Source organism: Seriola lalandi, unplaced genomic scaffold (assembly GCF_002814215.2).
Source record: "Seriola lalandi dorsalis isolate HSWRI2012SDOR001 ecotype SW California unplaced genomic scaffold, Sedor1 jcf7180002054767, whole genome shotgun sequence".
NCBI classification, from domain to species: domain Eukaryota; kingdom Metazoa; phylum Chordata; class Actinopteri; order Carangiformes; family Carangidae; genus Seriola; species Seriola lalandi.
In genome coordinates, this window is record NW_019525320.1 from 977,368 (window position 1) to 996,069 (window position 18,702).

The window sequence follows — 18,702 nt, forward strand, 5'->3', positions numbered from 1 at the left end:
AGAGTTCAACATATTTCTTCAAATGTTCTCCAATGACCTGATGTCGTTCTAAAATGAATTCACTATAAGTTGTTGTTTTTACCAAAGAAAAAAAAAAACATAATGATGCAAAATCTAGGGGGAGATTTTAAAGTACATTGTATAACTAAGGCACGCCTTTAATAGTGGTCCCTATCAGGTCCCTATCACAAAGTCGAGATAGTGATTAACCTTGTATGTGGAGCACTTTGACATCTTAAAGCAATCCAGTACATAACAATGACTGTGTTTATTCCACCTGTTAAGTAATGTTGACAAGTAATGATCACAGAAAATGTCTTGGGACAAAAACAACATGATCACATACTGCAGCCTGGATCACAAATCACAAATTACTTTTTCTTTTCTTTTTAACACCAGCTCTCCGTCATCTGCATGCAGTGTAAATGTTATAGCTAAACAAAGATAAATGGCAGACGTTATATAACTGATTGGTCCCAGTGTGACTGACGGGAGATAACGACTGTTTTTGTCGCCGTCAGACCTCGGCTCTGGACTTCATCCACAACTGGCCAAATGAACAGAGTGCTTTCTTGCCATCAATCAACCATTAACATTAAAGTCATTCGACTATGTATTGCAACAGGAAGAACAGTTAAATGAGTGAAAACCATACAAGTGGGTGGTATAAAGTAATCCCTATGTTTATGTCAGCCATACCAGACTTCTCCACATCTAAACATGACCTGCTAGTGAGCTTTGCTTTGTTTCATACTAACACTGGGAAAACTTGTATGTCCAAAGTGGCAGCTTTTCAAGAAAGAAGGACCACATGCATTTTTTGACAATATCTAATAACTTGAAGGTATTAAATACGTCAGAGGTTTGAGAATTGCGTCAATCCATAGAGGAAAATGTAATCCTGAAATATGTCTTAAAGCATTAAAATCTTCAAACCTGGAGATATGAGGTTTTCACCTGACAACAATGATGAACTCTCTCCATTAGACAGAGGAGAGGCCTGCAAAACACAAGGACTGTGTTTAGAAAAGTATTTAGTGAAAGCCGATAAAGGATACAGAAGGGAAAGCACGTAGTCAGTGCCACATTGCTTACTTTTTTCCAACATGTAGTTTCGCACTGTTGATATATTAATCCTTCTCTTTATACAAAATGATCAAATAAAATGTAAATTTAACCTGAAGTGAATTCATGAAATATATATATAAAATCTTTTTTCAAATGCACTTTTTATTTAAGTACATGGTCCATAATGAAAACAGTCTATAAGGCAAACACAGCGCTGTGTTTATGGAGACACGGGACTCTGGAAGTTAATTAAATGGAGATCATAAGCAATGTTTCTCAAATTCTCTGTATCGTGTCAAAAGAAAAGGAAACAACTGGGAAGTATTCAGATTCACATAATTTATTTATTTAAAAAAAAAAAGAAAGAAACTTGAACAAAATGAACAGAATTCTCTTCTCACAGTATGAAAATGACAGATTTAAAATTGCATACAACAACGTCCACAGCAGCGTTGGTGGTGTCACAATAAAAATGTTGTTCACAATGTGTGTGTTGGTGCAAAGGAGCAAATTGTGCACAGTGTAATACTGTGTAGTACAAATATACTCAGTAACATAGTGAAAACAGAACACTGTACTATAACCCCCCATATTAAACATTTATAGTATACAAACATTTGATGACTGGTTTATGACACACTATAATGTAGTTGTGTGCAGATGTACGTGTTTGTTGACAGCGCTTGTAACTCGTCCTGCGGAGACGGGTGTCTAAACACATGATGAATAGAGTGAAACACAATATATAATATAATATAATATATATAATAATATATATTCTAATAATATAAAATTTGTCTTCATAGGAGAAGTTATAATTGTTGACAAATATTGTACATTTATAAACACTTAAATATGTCCTCATATCTGCTTACAACTACATTTTAGTGAGTTAAGAACTGTTTATGAAATGTTTATATAGTGTGTATAAATGCTAGATAGGGTAAAGTGGTTTTTAGAGATCACAACAGTTTAGTTTAGCAGAATTTATCCTCACAATAGAGCTGTCAATGTGTTGTCAGTTTATTGTCAGTATTGACACCACTTATACGTGGCTTACATATCCACAGTCTACAGCATCCAGACTCAGATTTTTAAAGCTCATCTGAACAGAAATCTGTTGTAAAGTCTGAAAGAGGATTTTATTGTGCAGGTGAGGTTAGAGGAAGTTCATTAAACAGAGTGTCCATTCTGCCACATCCAGGTGCTATGTCTGCAGTTTGGCAGATATTTAGGTGCCACTTAACGTCTCGTCGCTCTCTGTATTGCCTCACATCCAGAATACAGTTAAATTGTCAAAGAGTACAGTTATCGTTCAATACAGACGAATACGCCAAGAAATGGTGCTTTACACTGGCAGTACAACGCTCAGGAGAGTCCACGTACTCCAGATGCAACCTTTCCAGAGCTCAGTAAGTCTTTTCAAGATGGCAGGCACTGATTATCATTTTCACCACAACAATGTCTCCATCATTCCCTCGGCTCATGTTAGTATTTCTTTCTGTCCTTCTCTGCCTTCGCCAACCCTGACCGTCTCAGCTCTCAGCTGCTCCAGGTCGTCCTCAGAGCTGCAGCCGCTGTGCTGCATCCCCCGGGAGAAAATCCTGCGACGGGACTGGGCGCTGAGGTCCAGCAAGTCAAAGGAATCGGACGAGAAGAGGCTATCCTCGCTCACCACACTGGAGGGCCGGCTGCGGCGTCCCTCGGCGCCCCCCGTGGCCTGGAGGAGCTGTTGCAGAGCCTCGGGGAACATCGCGGGGGCTGAAGGGGGAGTCAGGTGGTGGTCGTCGGGGAGATCCAGGCTGCGAGAAAACTTGCCATTGCGTTTCAGAATACCCTTCCTTCTTCTGACTGCCTCCGTGCACATGGTGGGACTCTCTGCTGCTGCTGGGAGACAGCTGTGCTGTTTGTGGGAGCACAAATCACCTGCGTCACTCTCTTTAACTCCTGCTCCAGAGCCCCTTCTATCTGAGGATGAGCCATAACCTGACTCCCCTTCATACAAGTTCTTTAGTATCCCCTTCTTGGGCATTTTGGATGAGGGCTGGCTGAATGTAGAGGCAGACGGCAGGCTGGTGGACAGGACCTCAGCATGTGCGTGGGCAAGTGTGTGTGTTCGATAAGGTTGGGGAGAATTGTTACATGGATGGGAGGGAGAGTTTTCTTTAGGAGGGCTGTGAAAGACTGAGTCAAAACTCCTCTGGGGTTTCAGAATACCTTTAGGTTTCTTCCTCTCAATAGTGGAAGTGGTGGAGGAAAGCACAGCAGAGGAGGCAGCTGTTGCACAAACACCACCACATGCTCCCTGTGCAGTCTGGGGAATCGCATTCTCCTTGCGTGACTTCCTGACGCTTCCACGTACCCTTCCTCCTCCTCCTCCTCCTCCTCCACGATCGCTCTTCAGAGGTAAGCTGAAGTAAAAGGGGTGGTGAGAGCGCTGAGTTGGACAGGAGGAGTCTGAGGACAGGCACCCTGAGTCAACAGTCATGTTGCTGGCAGCAGCGACCCGATTCTGCCAGTCGATGTAGCGAGCCAGCAGGGGGGAGGGGCATTCTTGGTGTGGAGATGAAGGGCAGTCACACACACTCTCTTCATAACCCCAGTTCACCCACCAGTGGTTGGCTACATCCTCTATCGTGGCTCTCTCATCCACACGCACCGTCAACAACCAGTCGATAAGAGCGCAGGCGTCTGGAAGAACAGAGTCAACAGTTATTTATGCGGCTGAACACAATGCAATTAACTGGACACTGGTAAGAGCAACGCACAAAGACACCTAAGACTCTGGTGAAAGGAAGTGTAAATATAATGTCGACAGACATTGACAAAGGTTTACCTGAGGGGGGGTTGGGTCTGTGGTAGCGACCTTGGCTGATCTGCTCAGTGAGCGTGCTGTGACTCGCCCCGTCAAATGGCATGCTGCTGTACACCAGGGCATAGAGCAACACCCCCAGCGCCCAGCAATCCACCTAGCACACACACGCACACACATAATGACGAACATGCCACGCATGTAACTCAGGTTTTGATTTATACAAGACAATGAGCTGGTACATGATTTGATGTAATTTCAAGCGTGACAAAAATTAAAATAGGAGTATCTGAATGTTCAAGTTTTGCCTGACCCATTTACTATGGTTCATCTACAGCATATGCAAGACAAAATCAGTGCTTTAAAGCCCCAGTTATAAATATGTGTTTATTTAAAAACACCATACAAACACCATGTGTTTCACTATATGATAACTTTCTATGTCTCCGCGCTGTTGTGTTGTGAACGCAATAACTCTGTAACGCTTTGAAAGAACTTCTTCAAACGTGGAACAAACATTCACTTGGACTCAAGGATGCACCGATAAAATTTTTGGGGGTCAAAGGTCAAAGGTCAAGGGTGCGGTGACCTCACAAAACACAGTTTTGGCCTTGTGAAAGCAAAATCTCCAGAAGTCTTCAAGGGAATCCTTCTAATTTTGCACAAATGTCTAATTGGACTAAAGGATGAATTGATGAAACTTTGGCCATCAAGGTCAAAGGTCAAGGTCACGGAAACCTCAAAACCACTTTTTAGTTCCTAATATTTTTTTGTTGCAATATGCTTTATTAATGTGGAGAGGTGCCGTCAAAGGCTTCTGTGACCCAGTCTCATTAAACAGGAAACAGAGCGGAGATATTCCCCTCTAAAATTTCTGAGCGAGCCTCGTCCCTTTAACCAATCAGAGAAGGCTGAAGACAGGGGTGGGAGCTTACAGTTGTAGTAAGTACACACCTCTGGCCTACTACTCTTCTCATACTGAGGCTTCAGGCTAGTATTATCAGCTGGAAGAAGACGCTGTGACTTCATGCTCGCACTAGTTTCATTTCCAGAACTTGCATGCTGTAGCTTTAATGAAAGACCCGTACTGTTTGAGAAGCAGAGACGGCAGCGTGTAACTCACCTCTGGCCCCTGGTATGGCAGTCCTTTCACTATCTCTGGGGCAGCATAGAGTGGACTTCCACAGTAGGTCTGCAGCAGAGTGCCCCTCTGGAAATGATTGGAAAGGCCAAAGTCGGCCAGCTGCAGAACAAAGAAGAGAAACCAATTAATACATTTTGATTTCATTTATTTTGTGTCCTGTCCCTGAGCTATTATAAGACTAGATCATTTTATTAATAGAACATTAGTAGTAACACTGACACATATTCCAAGAGGATATGAAGCTACTAAATCAAAACACAAAGTATTCAACACAACTGATCTATTAATAAATAAAGGCGGACCAAAACTGATGCAGAGAAAAAAAACAAGGAAAACATAATAAACAAAACCTTAAAAAAAAAAACATATGAAATTAAAAACCTTTGTATCATATTTCAGTTTTACAGCTGTGAGCACAAAAGAAAAAAAGAAAAAGTCCAAAAGTAGCCCAGTAGAGTAACCAGTTCTTAAGACTCATCAAGCTCATTCCACACGTGTGGGCCTCTGCACACCACACTAAAACTTGTGCATTTAAGTTTAATACATATGTTTGTGTCAAGTGAAAAAAAATTATTTATATGACTGTGAGTCTCAGTCACGGATGACAGAACTACCTAACAGCTGTCACAGACACAACACTGAATCCTTAATCAATTAACTCATTCACTCACTTCAACACTCACATTCATCCTCACGCAATCAGGATTCCTTTTCACTGAGTACGCACTGCAAACTTTTAGTCATATGGCAAAAAAAAAAACACAATAACTCAAAGCAATTCCTTTTAAAGGAGCCAAAAATAGGTCTGCTGTGCTTTCGCCAGAGTAAGTGTGAGTGTGGAAAGACAAGAGCGCCAAAAACATCAGGCTGCTTACGCTCAACGCAACGGAACAATCACTCACTCGAGGCCATACGCAAACACACCGAGGCTCCTCTCTATCTGAAGAGATTATTAACATGCGCACCAGCCCACTATCAGCCCCTCCGGTGTTAAAAATACTCAACGTGACAGCTTTAATTCCATGGAACAGAGGCACAGGAAAACAGAGACCTCACAGATGGAAGAAGACACAGTGTGTATATATAAATCATCTCACTGTTGATATAATACCTGTACATGTAGTGGCAATAAGAATGCAGAGACGGAGCACGTGCGTTGTTCTGTTTATACAGCTTTACCTTCAACATGCTTTTGTGTGTGTGTGTGTGTGTGTGTGTGTGTGTGTGCTCCCTTCATTGTAAATTCTCTTTCACCACCAGAGATACATCTGTGTGAAGGTCCTGTATTCATTTCAGCGCTCCGGCAAAGACATTCAGTCTTCACTGCTTGTATAAGACACTCTTTCCTCTGAACATACAAATGACTCCTGTACACGTGCCTTGGAAGTAAATGGACTACTGTAAGAGGCCACTGCCCCTACAGACTCTTGGTCACGTCTTGTGGGGGTCAAAAATTCAAGTTGCCTTTTGAGATCCTTGTGATATTATCATGAGAGAAGAGAGTAACATTTGGTATGAAGGGCACGATTATCTGGTCCTGCTGATCTAGGATCAAGTAAACAGTCAGTAAACTGCGCTGTTGTCTAATAAATAAACAAGCTCATTCACTCTGGTCAAATGTTCCATTTCAGTATCTGTATTTTACTCAGGGATTCACTGATGCGCTAACATTATTGGCTTCGCAGCTGTGTGTCGGGCGGATTTGTTTGCTTATTGAAGCTATGCTTCATACTTTGACCTACGAATAAAGATAAAAGCAGGAAGCTACATTTCAATTTGATGTTATTATTATCATTATGACTTTGGTGCTCACCCACCTCTGAATGGTTGATTCTTGTTTTTTTCCCCCCAGTATGTTAATACGTTACTAACTACACAAAAAACTGTATATGAGAGGCGTCAGTGTCTGTTAACAGTTGAAATATGTAGCGAATGCATTATGAAAACACTCAGTTCAGAAAAACAAGTCACCCACTGTTCAGATTTCTGAAATAAAAACAGTCAGAGCGAATTCATATTAGTATTTTCCTAATTTATATCTAATATTATTATCTAATTATTATCTGTGGCGTCAAATTTTGATCAAAACTGAATGTTTTACCTAACATGTCTGGCAGCGGCTGCCTCTCACACACTGATCAGCTATTGTGCGGACATAACATGCCCATGCATTACACAGAGCCTCGGTCATTTCCTGGAGCGGACGCTGTGAAAGGCCGATGTGGTGAACCTGAGGTTTGCAATGAATGAAGAGCCGCTGAGAGGTCTGCACGTAGTGTTTTCTTTTGACGGACGGACAGAGCATACTTAAATTAAAACCCTCTGATTGGCGCGATTGCCACTGGATTCCCTGCATTCCCCTTTGGCCGTGCAAAGATCCCATATAAGGAGAGGAACATCCAAATAAGGCAAAAAATGACCCCTGGGTTCTTTTATAAGACCTGGCACTATGTTTGTGCTGGTTCAGTGTGCACGGCTTAACGACACATTGAAATTACTGTGGGCAGAAAGTGCTCCAATGTATGTTCTGAATGTGCACTTTGTTGGTATTTTATTGTGGAGCTGGAAAAATAATCCAATTACCATTACCAAAAGATTCCTACTACCATTACCATGGTAAATTTCCCATCACGAGCTGCACTATGTGAAGCTTCGTTCCAGAATGCTAAATACAGCAGCAGTGGAAAAAGATGGTTTCCTGAAACGTTTCAGCCAATGTGTCATTAAGATGTATGTCTTCATGTTCAAAAACAAAAGTGAAATCTTCGGGTGAGTCATAATAACCCATGATGTATTTAACACCAGGCCAACAATGATTTTCGCCAGAGGACATATCCATTTTTTATTCAGGGATAAATATCTTGTCCTTGGAAGGAATTTTTTGATTTTCCACAGCATGCACGACCGCGCTTTCTTTGTCCGGAAAGTGACATGAAGGCGTATGTTTGTTCGATCTTACCTTTACATTAAAATCTTGATCTAAAAGGATGTTCTCCAGTTTGAGGTCTCGATGCACAACACCATTCTGCAAGAGAGCAGAGATACACATGAGATCCTGCACTGCTGCTTCCTCCTGTTTACACTCATATGTTTTCTCTCTACATGCAAACGTAAGACTGAAGGGTCTGAAGTTTACAATATAAACCCAGCCTGCGGTGCACAGAGCGTTTGTCTTTCATTTATAATTTTAATAACCCTTACCCTCCACTCGGGCCTCATGCTGCAGGGCCATGTGCCTAACGTATCAAGGAGCCTTGAGAAAGGTTCTCCGACTGTTTAATCATCATCAGGAATGAGGAAGTGCCTTGTTTGGGTTAATTAATCTGATAGGATGTGATTTGATCCCCTGATGGCATTAGGCACCTGGGAACCAACGTGAAGCCACAGAGCGCAGACAGATGTGGACCCTGGCGAGGAAGAGCTGTGGAACAGTCTGTTGCAGGATTAAGTGTTTCAACGATACTGAGTAGGTAGTAAATCATAAGAAGAGACAATGCTTCTATAGATAACTGTGGCCACCCAGGAAGCCGTGTGACGCACAGAAACGCTGCTGTTGGTTTCTCTTAAAGCCACTGGCTAATGAGCCAGACTAGCCTCCTTTCTGCCATTAATGACTTCCTCTTCAGAGCACTTAAGTGGAGGAAATGACCCATGACCCTTAGACAATATTTTGTGAACAGTATGTAAGCCTGTATGTGCGTGCGTGCGTGTGTGTGTGTGTGTGTGTGTGTGTGTGTGTGTGTGTTGGTATGTATGTGCAAGGCAGAAGACGAGGATGAAAGAAATCTATGTGCTTGACCGGATTTCATTCTTGCTATTTTTAAATAACTATGAAGTGATTTGGAGAATAGTGAGAGAGAGAAAAAAAAACCCAAAAAGAAACAAGAAGAAAAGAAGCAAATGACTGAATTGTTTTCATTCTTCTCTTGAAGCCTTAATAATCTATCCACGTGTCCTGCATACCTCAGAGGCACATTCAATAATTCATTCATGCTGGAACATTCATATCTATTTTGGGACAATATTCAAGGGCACGAGGAGCAGAAAATCCACCTCCCTGCCTACTACAAAGCTACAGGGGCCCAACGTTAATTAATTCATGCAGAAAGCAACCTGCTAAAATAAGAATGATACAAAAACAAAACCCCTTCCTGTCATATCCAGCTCAGCTGACTGTAAGGCACAGATCCTCACTCCTCTATTAATAGGATTTACGTATTGCCTTGATAATTCCTGTTGGTTTTATGTACACAACAATAAAAACAAAGGAACAAAGAAGAACTTGTTCCTTACACTAGTGCGGAGGGAGGACGGAAGCTCATTTAAGCGACGTGTTTGTTAAATGTGTCAGTGTGTGACTGTAAAAAACAATCACGCCTTAATGCGCTCTTAACCCAGAGAGATCTAAAAACTCAAGTCAAGTTTTTCTGCAGTATTAGGATTAGGATTTAGTGGATTTAGCTGAACAGTATTTGCTTGTGCACCGCTGAATACCGCAGCATGCATGCAATTCAGCACGTGCCTATTTATACTGTATTCCTGCGATGCATTTGCAGAAAGTATGAGTGTGTGTGTGTGTGTGTGTGTGTGTGTGTGTGTGTGTGTGTGTCAGTGTGTGCGTGAACCTTGTGGCAGTAGTGGACAGCAGATGTGATTTGTCTGAAGATGCTTCTGGCTTCTGCTTCGGGCAGTCTCCTCCTCTCCTGGATGAAGTCGTAGAGCTCTCCTCTGCTGGCATACTCCATCACTATCACGATCTTATCCCGGCTCTCAAACACTGCACAGGACACATTTACAATACGAGATTATGCAGACAACATTCTGCATCTTTAGAGACGGAGACAGGAATAATTAAGAGGCCGGAAGCTTGACATGTGTGGATCAATGTCTCCCTGGATCGCTGTAGCATTTGTTTGATGAGGGATTTTCTATTGCTTCACATTGTGTACTCAGATATTTACTGCTTTTTTTCTCTAATCACTACAGTCCTTTCATCACAATCTATTTAAACCGAGAAGGAACCAGAAATCGTGCACGCTGTCGGCCATTTGTTTCATGAGGTAAGACTCTTACCTGATTAAGGTTTACTGCCCAAAACAATGTAATTAAGTAAAGAGAGTTCAAGTGACCAACGAGTCTGCTAGACTGCTGGTTCCCTGGTTTTACCTCTGAATTGATTTGATATATGCTCATATGGATCCAATAAATCATTTCATCCACACTTAAGTATTTAAAGACATGAAATCCAGCAATGGATACAGAATATTTCAGAGAATAAGGCTGGTAATATCCCAGAATTAACAATCAATCAAAATACACAGTTTCATTTTTTAAAGGCTAAATGATTTCCTAAAATAGCTGATCACTGCAGCTAATATAAAACATTACTCACACAGGAGTTAAGTAGTGCACTTGTTAGGGACTATTTTCAGATGCAGATTTGCTGCTTCAGTGAATGTATTCGGTTGTTCGCATGAGATCAACCCAGAATAAACTGCTTCATGGTAATGAATTAGTTTTTGAACAACACTGTGGGTTTATGGAACAGAGGAAGAAGCTGTATCAGGATTTGGACACATTGGGAATACTGGGATCGATTCGTTGTTGGTTGTGGTCTTCAAATGGGATTTGTTGACAGTAAAATTTCCTCTTATATGCATTGTATGACATCCACTTTAATTTCACAGAATCTGCGTTCATTTAGTCTCATGTAATTTTCTTTGAAGCATTCAGTCTAAAAATCACCCTTATATTTAGGACTTGTGTGTGTGTGTGTGTGTGTGTGTGTGTGTGTGTGTGTGTGTGTGTGTGTGTTTGCAGTCTTACCCTCATGGAAGCGTATGATGTTGGAGTGGCTGAGCGAGGAGGTGATCTCGATCTCTCTCTGGATGTGAATTTTGTCCAGGTCGTCAGTGATGCGCTCCTTGCGGATCGACTTGATCGCCACCTGAGAAAGAAGACACTGAGTCAATACATGTTTACATGAAGCTCAGAGCTGAAACCTCACATCATTTGATCACTGTTGTGATAAAGTGTGGATTGTTAACAACAGCATTGGGGACAGTAATGATGATGGTTTATGCAACACTTGTTGTTGTTGCCCATCTTCACAGAAGAGTCTAGCCGTCGAACACAGATTCGTCTTTGATCAACACTGATAAATGCACAGTTCGTGTATCACTTGCATAGACAAAGAAACAAAGATATACATAGTGTTGATATGGTTACACTCACGCTCACACACACACAAATAAAATCTCTGGGTATTAGAGATGATTATGTGGGTTTTAAAGGCTGGATGGTGAGAGCAGGTCTTCTGTGATCTGAGCCCGCTCAGAGGCAGAAGGTTGACAGCTGCACTGTTCACACTCTGCTTCCTTAATCCCAGGCACTCACTGTACCCCGATGTAACCCCCATCCACCGAACACACACACACGCACACACACACACGAAAGCAGGCACCCGAGCATGAGCCCCTAAATCTCTTTGGATAGAGTAACTGTCACCAAAATGGCATTGTACAAAGAGAAGACAGACCAGGATGTTCTTTTTAGAAATACTAAATAGTTACAAAAAAAAAAAAAGGACAACAAAAGAGTAACAGATGTGAGGTTGACATCCGAACATAGCCCTGATCACACCGCTTTATAATTCTGTCAACCCATACAGAGTCCCCACGAGTGAGCAGCCCTCTCCCTCGGGTCGCAGCTCCTGAATTCTCAGCTGCCGGAAAAAAGAAAAAACGTCTACGAGACATTGGAAGACACAATTCACACGCTCCATCAACCGCAACAGTTATGCAAGACAACACAAACGCACTCCAGGGAACACCCGGGACTGACCTGACCTTCTACTACTGATGTGGCGCAATCCAGTGAAGGAGAGTATTTGTTGTTGTTTTTTCTATGTTTGTATCTTTACTATAATCAAGTGCTGTCTGAGGATGTTTCTCTCACATCACCAGAGTCACCAGAGTCATGCAGGGCCAGGTTTAGGGATTAGGGACACATGTATTCAGTGGTTGTCGGCTAGATGGAGTACATCCAAGCTTGGGGAGCCATTAACATGTGGTCGCTTGCATGCATGCGAATCTTTTCTGACCCAAATACCTGCTGGCTCGTGGGACAGCAATGTGAGGAAGGTAAGGGGAGAATGTGAAATAAGCTGCAGGGGTGAGGAGGGAGGATGTGAGAGGCGGCTAACAGAACAGGTGAAAGGAATGGATAAAGTACGTCAAAGTATCTGGACTCAGGGTAAAAATGTATTTTACTGTCACTCTCAGCTCTGAGTTACTGAGACATTAGAGAGTCTGAGAGAGTCTGAGAGCACAGAGAAGAGAGGGACGCACTCTGGGGATTGTTCAGCCTTCGGGGCATGAAGAGCATTTTTTAAAGGGGCATGTGTGTGAGGAGGAAGTGTGGGTATGTGTGTGTGTTTGTGTGATTTCACCCTTGTGTATGCAAATATTGCTTGCTGCGTCATGTCTAAGTACGACCTCTAAAGTATCCTCCTCACCAACATTGTCTCATTGTTCATGTTCGTGCGAGATATCATCCAAAAACACCAAACTGTAACACATGTAGGAAACATAAGTGGCAATGTGTGTGATGTAATCATTTATTCTTTAGTGCAGGAGAGGAACATACTGTGGATGTGATAATGTTACAGCCAATACAAATGTACAATATGTACCGTCATAAAACTTCATTTAATCCAGTCACAGTAGAACTTTTTCTTCGCTTCCTCCCCCTAATCGTCTTTCTTTAATATTTATGGCCTTAGTTATGACTCTCCTCAGTGCACAAATCTTGAGGCTGCTGACTTTTTGCAGGTGTTTTTTGTGTGTGTGTGTGAAGTCACGATGGAATTTGGAGTGGCGGGCGGCCGCTCACCGACTTCCTCCTGTCCCATTATTCCCACAGACAAATTCACATACACACACACACACACACACACACACACACACACACACACACACACACACACACACACACACAGCCCTAGGCTGTCCCTTGCCATAACAAGGGACTTCTGAACTGTGCAAGTGTGTTGATGTTGGTGGACTGCAAATTGGACAAATACACAAACTCAATGCGAAACGACAAGTAGGGCTGATGTCCACCCATGCACCACAGAGAAGATTTAACTGCTTGCTAGAAAAACAAAAAAACTCTTCAGGACTAATCTTCAAGTCAAACTGCCAATTTAAAGCGATAGTTTGATAGTTTGAAACTTAGTATGCTTTCTTGCCAATATTTAGATGAGAAGATTAATATTATTCTCATATCTGTCAGTTTAATATGGAGCCAGCAGCTGGTTAGCTTAGCTTAAGAGTAGAAACAGGGGGAAACAGCTAGCCTGGCTCTGTCTAAAAGTTAAACAAAATCTGACTACCAGCACCTTTAAATCTGATAATGAACACATTATATCTCAAATCCGGACTAAAACCGTAAATGCTAAAATGTCAATCTGCGTTTTTTTATGGTGGTTTATGTTTTTGGCTGAGCACAATGAGTAGTTGGGAGTCGCTGCTGGTGCTGACAAGACTTCAGGAAGTCACTGCTCCTTGCCAAGATATAGTCCAGTACATGTACATCTGTAAAACATAACTTTGTTTTTACACTTTTGTCCAGATTAGGCAAAAAATTAGTGATTAGTAAACTAATTAAGGGGCCAGAATACTCCGTCAGAACTGCTTTGGAGCCCCCTCCATGCACACCCCAAATCAGGGCAGTGTCCAACCAATAGTGTTACTTTCCGAATCCAACCGGTGAGAAAAACTTCAACCCATTCTTCTCTAGTGTAACCCAGCCCTTAGTGTTGCTGGTAGTCCCGTTCTGTTACCTTGGACCAGAGCCAGGCTTGCTCTTTCCCCAGTCTTTATGCTAAGCTCAGCTATCCAGCTGTGGTCTCCAACTTCATAATCAGCCAGATGTAAGAGTGATATCAATCTCCATGTTTAACTCTCAGCACATAAGCAAACAAGTGAACTTCCCAGATTGCAATTTTTCTCAGAGCAGACTGATTTATTTAGCACACTGCAGCAGGACATGCAGCTGGTGTGTGCTTTTGCGTCTAAGAAGATAAAGGAAACTGTCAGAAACAAGAACTGCTACATCTGCAGACTGGAAGTATTTTCATCTTGGCAAAAATAGTCGCACTCTCTCTTTCCAAATGGTGCAACACAAGTTAAAAGCTGCACACAGCTGTAACATTTAAAAGAAAAAAAACGTCAGAATGTACATTGCACAAAACCAAAAACATTTTAAAGTTATCCTTTTTCTAACATGCTTCAGTGTTAGAGACGAGTCAGGCTCCCGGCCACTGTAAGTGACCTACAGCACAGATTAGTGACCCAGCATTCATCATCTGTTCCTCTTTTCCTTCCATTTCATCCTGTGCATTAGTCATGTTCACCTCCTGCAGAACAAGCACTCGGGAACATTTACAGGAACAATCTCAAGTCGGGTCTTTAATCTAAAATATTTCCTCTTCCTCCTTCTTGCTCTAAAACCGTCTCCTCCTCTGCCTCCTCCCCGCACTCAAACAACAGCCCCCTGGTCTTGTTTCCAAAAATAATGTCCGTTTTGTTTCAAAGAATCCTTGGTATGTGCTGGCTACTGGCTCAAGGAATCCAGCATTTTCCCCTTGTGTCCCACACACTCACACACACACACTCACTCACTCTCACACACACACACACACACACACACACACACACACACACACACACACACAGTACATAGCTAATTCTCTCTGCTCATATCCCTTCATCAGTCTCCTGCCCGTCTTCTGTCTTTCACTCCCTCTCTCAGTCCTTTCTTTCTCGCAGATGGAGGTCTCTGAGTTACAGTGAAAGCTGCCAGAGGAATGGTGCCAGTCACACTTCCACAATCTGAAGATTATCCTTATTACTGTGTGTTTGTTTACAAAAAAAAAGCAGAAGGGGAATTTGAGGCTGACGGGGTCTCTGTCTCTTTGTGCTCAGATCACAGCAGAGTGAGGGATTAAAGCCCGACTGTGGGCATAAACCCACAATTATTCAAACTAATCTGGCACCACGTTCTGTTTTTAACCTGGATACTCAGTTAAACACACATTATATTATTATGTCTGTCTGAGTGTGGCTATGTGTGTGTGCTCACTGGGTTGCTAATAAAGGGGGTCAGGCTCCTATTGGAGGAGACCTATTGTAGTAATTTTATCCCCTTGTTCAAGTGCTGAGTGAGTCAGACCAAAGGCATCTCAGCCTGGCAGCACTGGAAGCAAGAACTGGGTTCAGCATCAGCCCATGAGCTCACCCGCAAACACACAAACACAGACACACAGACACACACACACATGCCCCCCAGGAGCTCAACTCCACCTCCAAATTAATATTTAATAACTAATGAGCAACATTCTTGGAACAGCCACGTCCCAACAAACACACACACACACACACACACACACACACACACACACACACACACACACACACACACACTGCTGAAGACAAAAGCATTGGCAGCATATCACATAACTCTATCAGGCTTTTGTATGGGTCAGCTGAGGAGGTTCAGAGGTCAGACATTTTCAGAAACAGGTTGATCATGATGTAGGCAACATTCACCCATAAACAGAACAATTGTTCTGCATTTCATCCTGCGTGATAAATATTTAAGATGAGGACAGACAGCATCCTTGAGGCACAAAGCTTAGTGGAAAGGCTTAAAATCAAATTTTGCTTCATATTCACCAGCACATTACTCACCGTCCTCAGACTTGCTCTCTCCACCGCCTTCTTCACTTTGCCGTAGGTGCCTTTCCCCAGAGTCTCCATCACCTCGTAGCGGTGTTTCAAGTTGTGTTTGTGCTGGTGCTTCTTCACTTCCATCGGCGCTGTGGCTGCCGGTGACCGCCCCGCCGCCGCCTCCATTTCTGGGTTTCTCTGCTGCCGCCTGTCCGCGCTGCGGGGACGGCGGCTGTCCAGCCTCGGGGACTCCTCACCGGCTCGGTGGCCGCTGGATGCCGCGTCCTGCAGACAACCGAGCTCGGAGCGGTCGCTGGTGTTCATTGCGCCTCTGCTGTCCGCCTCACGTCTGCCCATCCTCTCTGCGCACTGCGCGCACCTGTCAGGAAAAGGCTTCACTGGGGACTGGATCCCCAAATATCTATAAACTCTGAACACAAGCAGCTGAAGTCACTGACAGAGTAGTTCCCCATAAAGAGCCGCAAACTTGTCTTATGTGCTAATTTCAGAAAACTCATCCGACCCATCTGAGCAGCAGCAGCACCAGCAGTAACGCAGACTACTTCTCTCCCTGTCTTCAGAATCACAGCAACAGGAGCGATGAGAACCACATGGTTCGGAGCGGTGGGTGGAGCCTCCTTATTCCTGTGCCAGCTCTCATAGCAACATCCCGGCGAGTCACACTAGACTTGGGATCACTGTGGGTTTTTTCCGACTGCACATACTTGACCTGCCCAGCAGCAGGAGAGAGGATATGAAGGCATGTATGGAATGTCGTGCGGGTCAGACACTCACCCTAAATCCACCACTTCAGTCAGACATGTTTGTTGGTGCTTTGCCATGTGGTGAGCTGAGAAAAAATAAACCCTGGAGAAGACTTTGAAGAAACTGGGAGGAGGTAGAGACTTTGAAGTCAGAGAGAAGGAATAATAGTTGTTGGAAAGACTACAGGATTAAATTCTCATTCTTTTTTAAACTTTTGAAATTCACATATAAATAATCAAGACACACTAAAGGCAACTCATTTGGGAAAATGCAACTGTATCCATTTATTATCTTAGCCTATAAAAACCTTGAAAAAAGTGATCACAGGAATTCAACTACACAATAAGACTTGATGTGGCTGTAATGTCTTGGAACAGTTAATGAATCATAATGCTTAACCAACAAGTAACAAGCCATTATAAAGGCAAAAACACCTTATAATAACCCCTTCCACTGATTCTAACTGCAGGGAACCCTGATGGCTTACAAATTTGTTTTTGCTTTCCAACAAGAAAACGATCCTACTCCAACAAATGTTAGTTAAATAATGACCTCTCTGCATCCTTCATCCAGAGGTCAGGGGGTCACAAAGTCCACAACACGAGTCCTTACTGATCCAAATATATACAAATTGTAAAGGACAGAGAAAGCTAATCTGGATGGCTCTTCACCTTAAATTTAGGTTCACCACCTTTCCTGTGAAAAAGTCCAATTACTAATACAGTGTGACAAGTTATTATTGATCATTAAAGCATTCACACAGACCATTAACTATTAGTAAAGACATTAATAACCATTTATTAACTCTTTCTAAGTATATTATCTCGTAAAGTGCCAATATAGCTACAAGACCACCAAGAAGACCAGAAAAACAACAGGCCTAAAGGACCAGTGTGTAGGATGTAGCGACATCTAGTGGTGAGGTTGCAGACTGCAACTAAATGAATACTGTGTCCAAAGGTTAAAATCCTTGAAAAATGTAAAAAAAAAAAAAAAAAAAGACCCCCTTACTGGTTCTCTGGCGACCTCATGGTGAGGACAAGAGTGCATTAACTGAATGAGCTATAACATGTTCTGTTAATGAGTCAGCCTTAAAGGTGCTGCTAGGTGGATTTTGTTTCTTTAACCTTTGGACAGAGCCAGACTTGCTGCTTTCAGTCTTTATGCAAGGCTAAACTAATTATCTGCTGGGTATGAGTTGAGTTTGGTATCATAATTCTCATCCAACCCTTAGCAAAAGAAAAGTAAATGAGCATAAATTAAACTATAATATTAAAAACTAAATATGTTTTCAACCCAATCAATAACTGTCGTCTCTCAGAGGAAACTGGAGGAAGTAGACATTTTGCAGAAGGACACATCAGAGACTACAATTTGCGTCTTGTTTCCCACTAGCAGAAGACACTGGTTTCTTTAAACCATTCTCTCCCTGCTCTTAATCAAGTAGTTTAAGAACATTCATATGAATAACTTTCGGAAAGGTCATATGAGTCATTTCCAAAGAAACTAACCCATCTTTGTTGTTTATGAGGATTTCCTAATTGTTCATAAAGATTAGAAATTGAAAAGGAAAACACTTCTCACAGACTTTTACACCTAAGTTTAAAAGAACACAGAGTATTCTGTTTTTTAGGAAGGCAACCAACTAGACATCCAGATTTCACTCTTGCTGTCGATACATGTGAAATCCTGGCGTTAAGCCAGGTTTAGATACATTTGTATGAGGTTCAGAAGGCAGAAGCTGATTTCCCACACATCATGGCCCCTATCATTGTTGCTCAGAGCCAGGAGGAGATGCATCAGGGTGCGAAGAGGTTTCGAGGATTGAGGTTGGCCACCAGACAGACGTCATAGCTGTCGTGCATGGCTGCTCGTCTTTCCACCACCGTCCACACATTGTCCGCGGGGTCCAGTAACAGAATCTCCTTGGTGATGATCTCATGACGGCCTGCAGTCATGAGAGAAAAGTATGTGAGTTACGGCTGACCAAAATCTAATTTCCAGAGAAACTGCCTCATCAGTGAGCTGGCATTCCCTAACTCGGATGCCTTGTGTTTGTGCAACAAGAGGCATTTCAGCCTGCAAAGGCTGATTCACCACAATGTTAAAGACATGGAAATTTTCTTGGTGACTAGGAGCGGGGCCAGATGGGTGCACTGACCCCCCCCCCCCCCCCCCCC

The 18,702-nt window shown here is 42.6% G+C and overlaps 2 protein-coding genes across 2 annotated transcripts in view; both read right to left on the reverse strand.

The window, feature by feature from the left end:
* Positions 1-1,849: 1,849 nt before the first annotated feature.
* Positions 1,850-16,654, reverse strand: LOC111668965 (NUAK family SNF1-like kinase 1). Its single transcript, XM_023425151.2, has 7 exons — positions 15,779-16,654; positions 10,851-10,971; positions 9,650-9,801; positions 7,984-8,049; positions 5,004-5,123; positions 3,905-4,037; positions 1,850-3,759 (listed from the first exon to the last, which is right to left on the reverse strand). The coding sequence occupies exons 1-7, from the start codon at positions 16,112-16,114 to the stop codon at positions 2,552-2,554; spliced, it is 2,136 nt and encodes a 711-aa protein (XP_023280919.1). The 5' UTR covers positions 16,115-16,654; the 3' UTR covers positions 1,850-2,551.
* A 127-nt stretch (positions 16,655-16,781) lies between these two features.
* The window catches only part of LOC111668966 (kelch repeat and BTB domain-containing protein 12-like), a 9,932-nt gene continuing 8,011 nt past the window's right edge, over positions 16,782-18,702 (reverse strand). Inside the window, exon 10 of the mRNA XM_023425152.2 lies at positions 16,782-18,470. Within this exon, the coding sequence (XP_023280920.1) occupies positions 18,322-18,470 (149 nt within the window). The 3' untranslated portion in view covers positions 16,782-18,321. The remainder of the gene's footprint in view (positions 18,471-18,702) is intronic.

Coding starts and splice junctions, on each gene's coding strand:
- LOC111668965 (XM_023425151.2), bottom strand. CDS start 16,114: ATGGGCAGACGTGAGGCGGACAGCAGAGGCGCAATGAACACCAGCGAC. Junction 9,802..10,850: donor CATCATACGCTTCCATGAGG/GTAAGACTGCAA, acceptor TGTCCTGTGCAG/TGTTTGAGAGCCGGGATAAG. Junction 8,050..9,649: donor CTGTCCACTACTGCCACAAG/GTTCACGCACAC, acceptor GCTCTCTTGCAG/AATGGTGTTGTGCATCGAGA.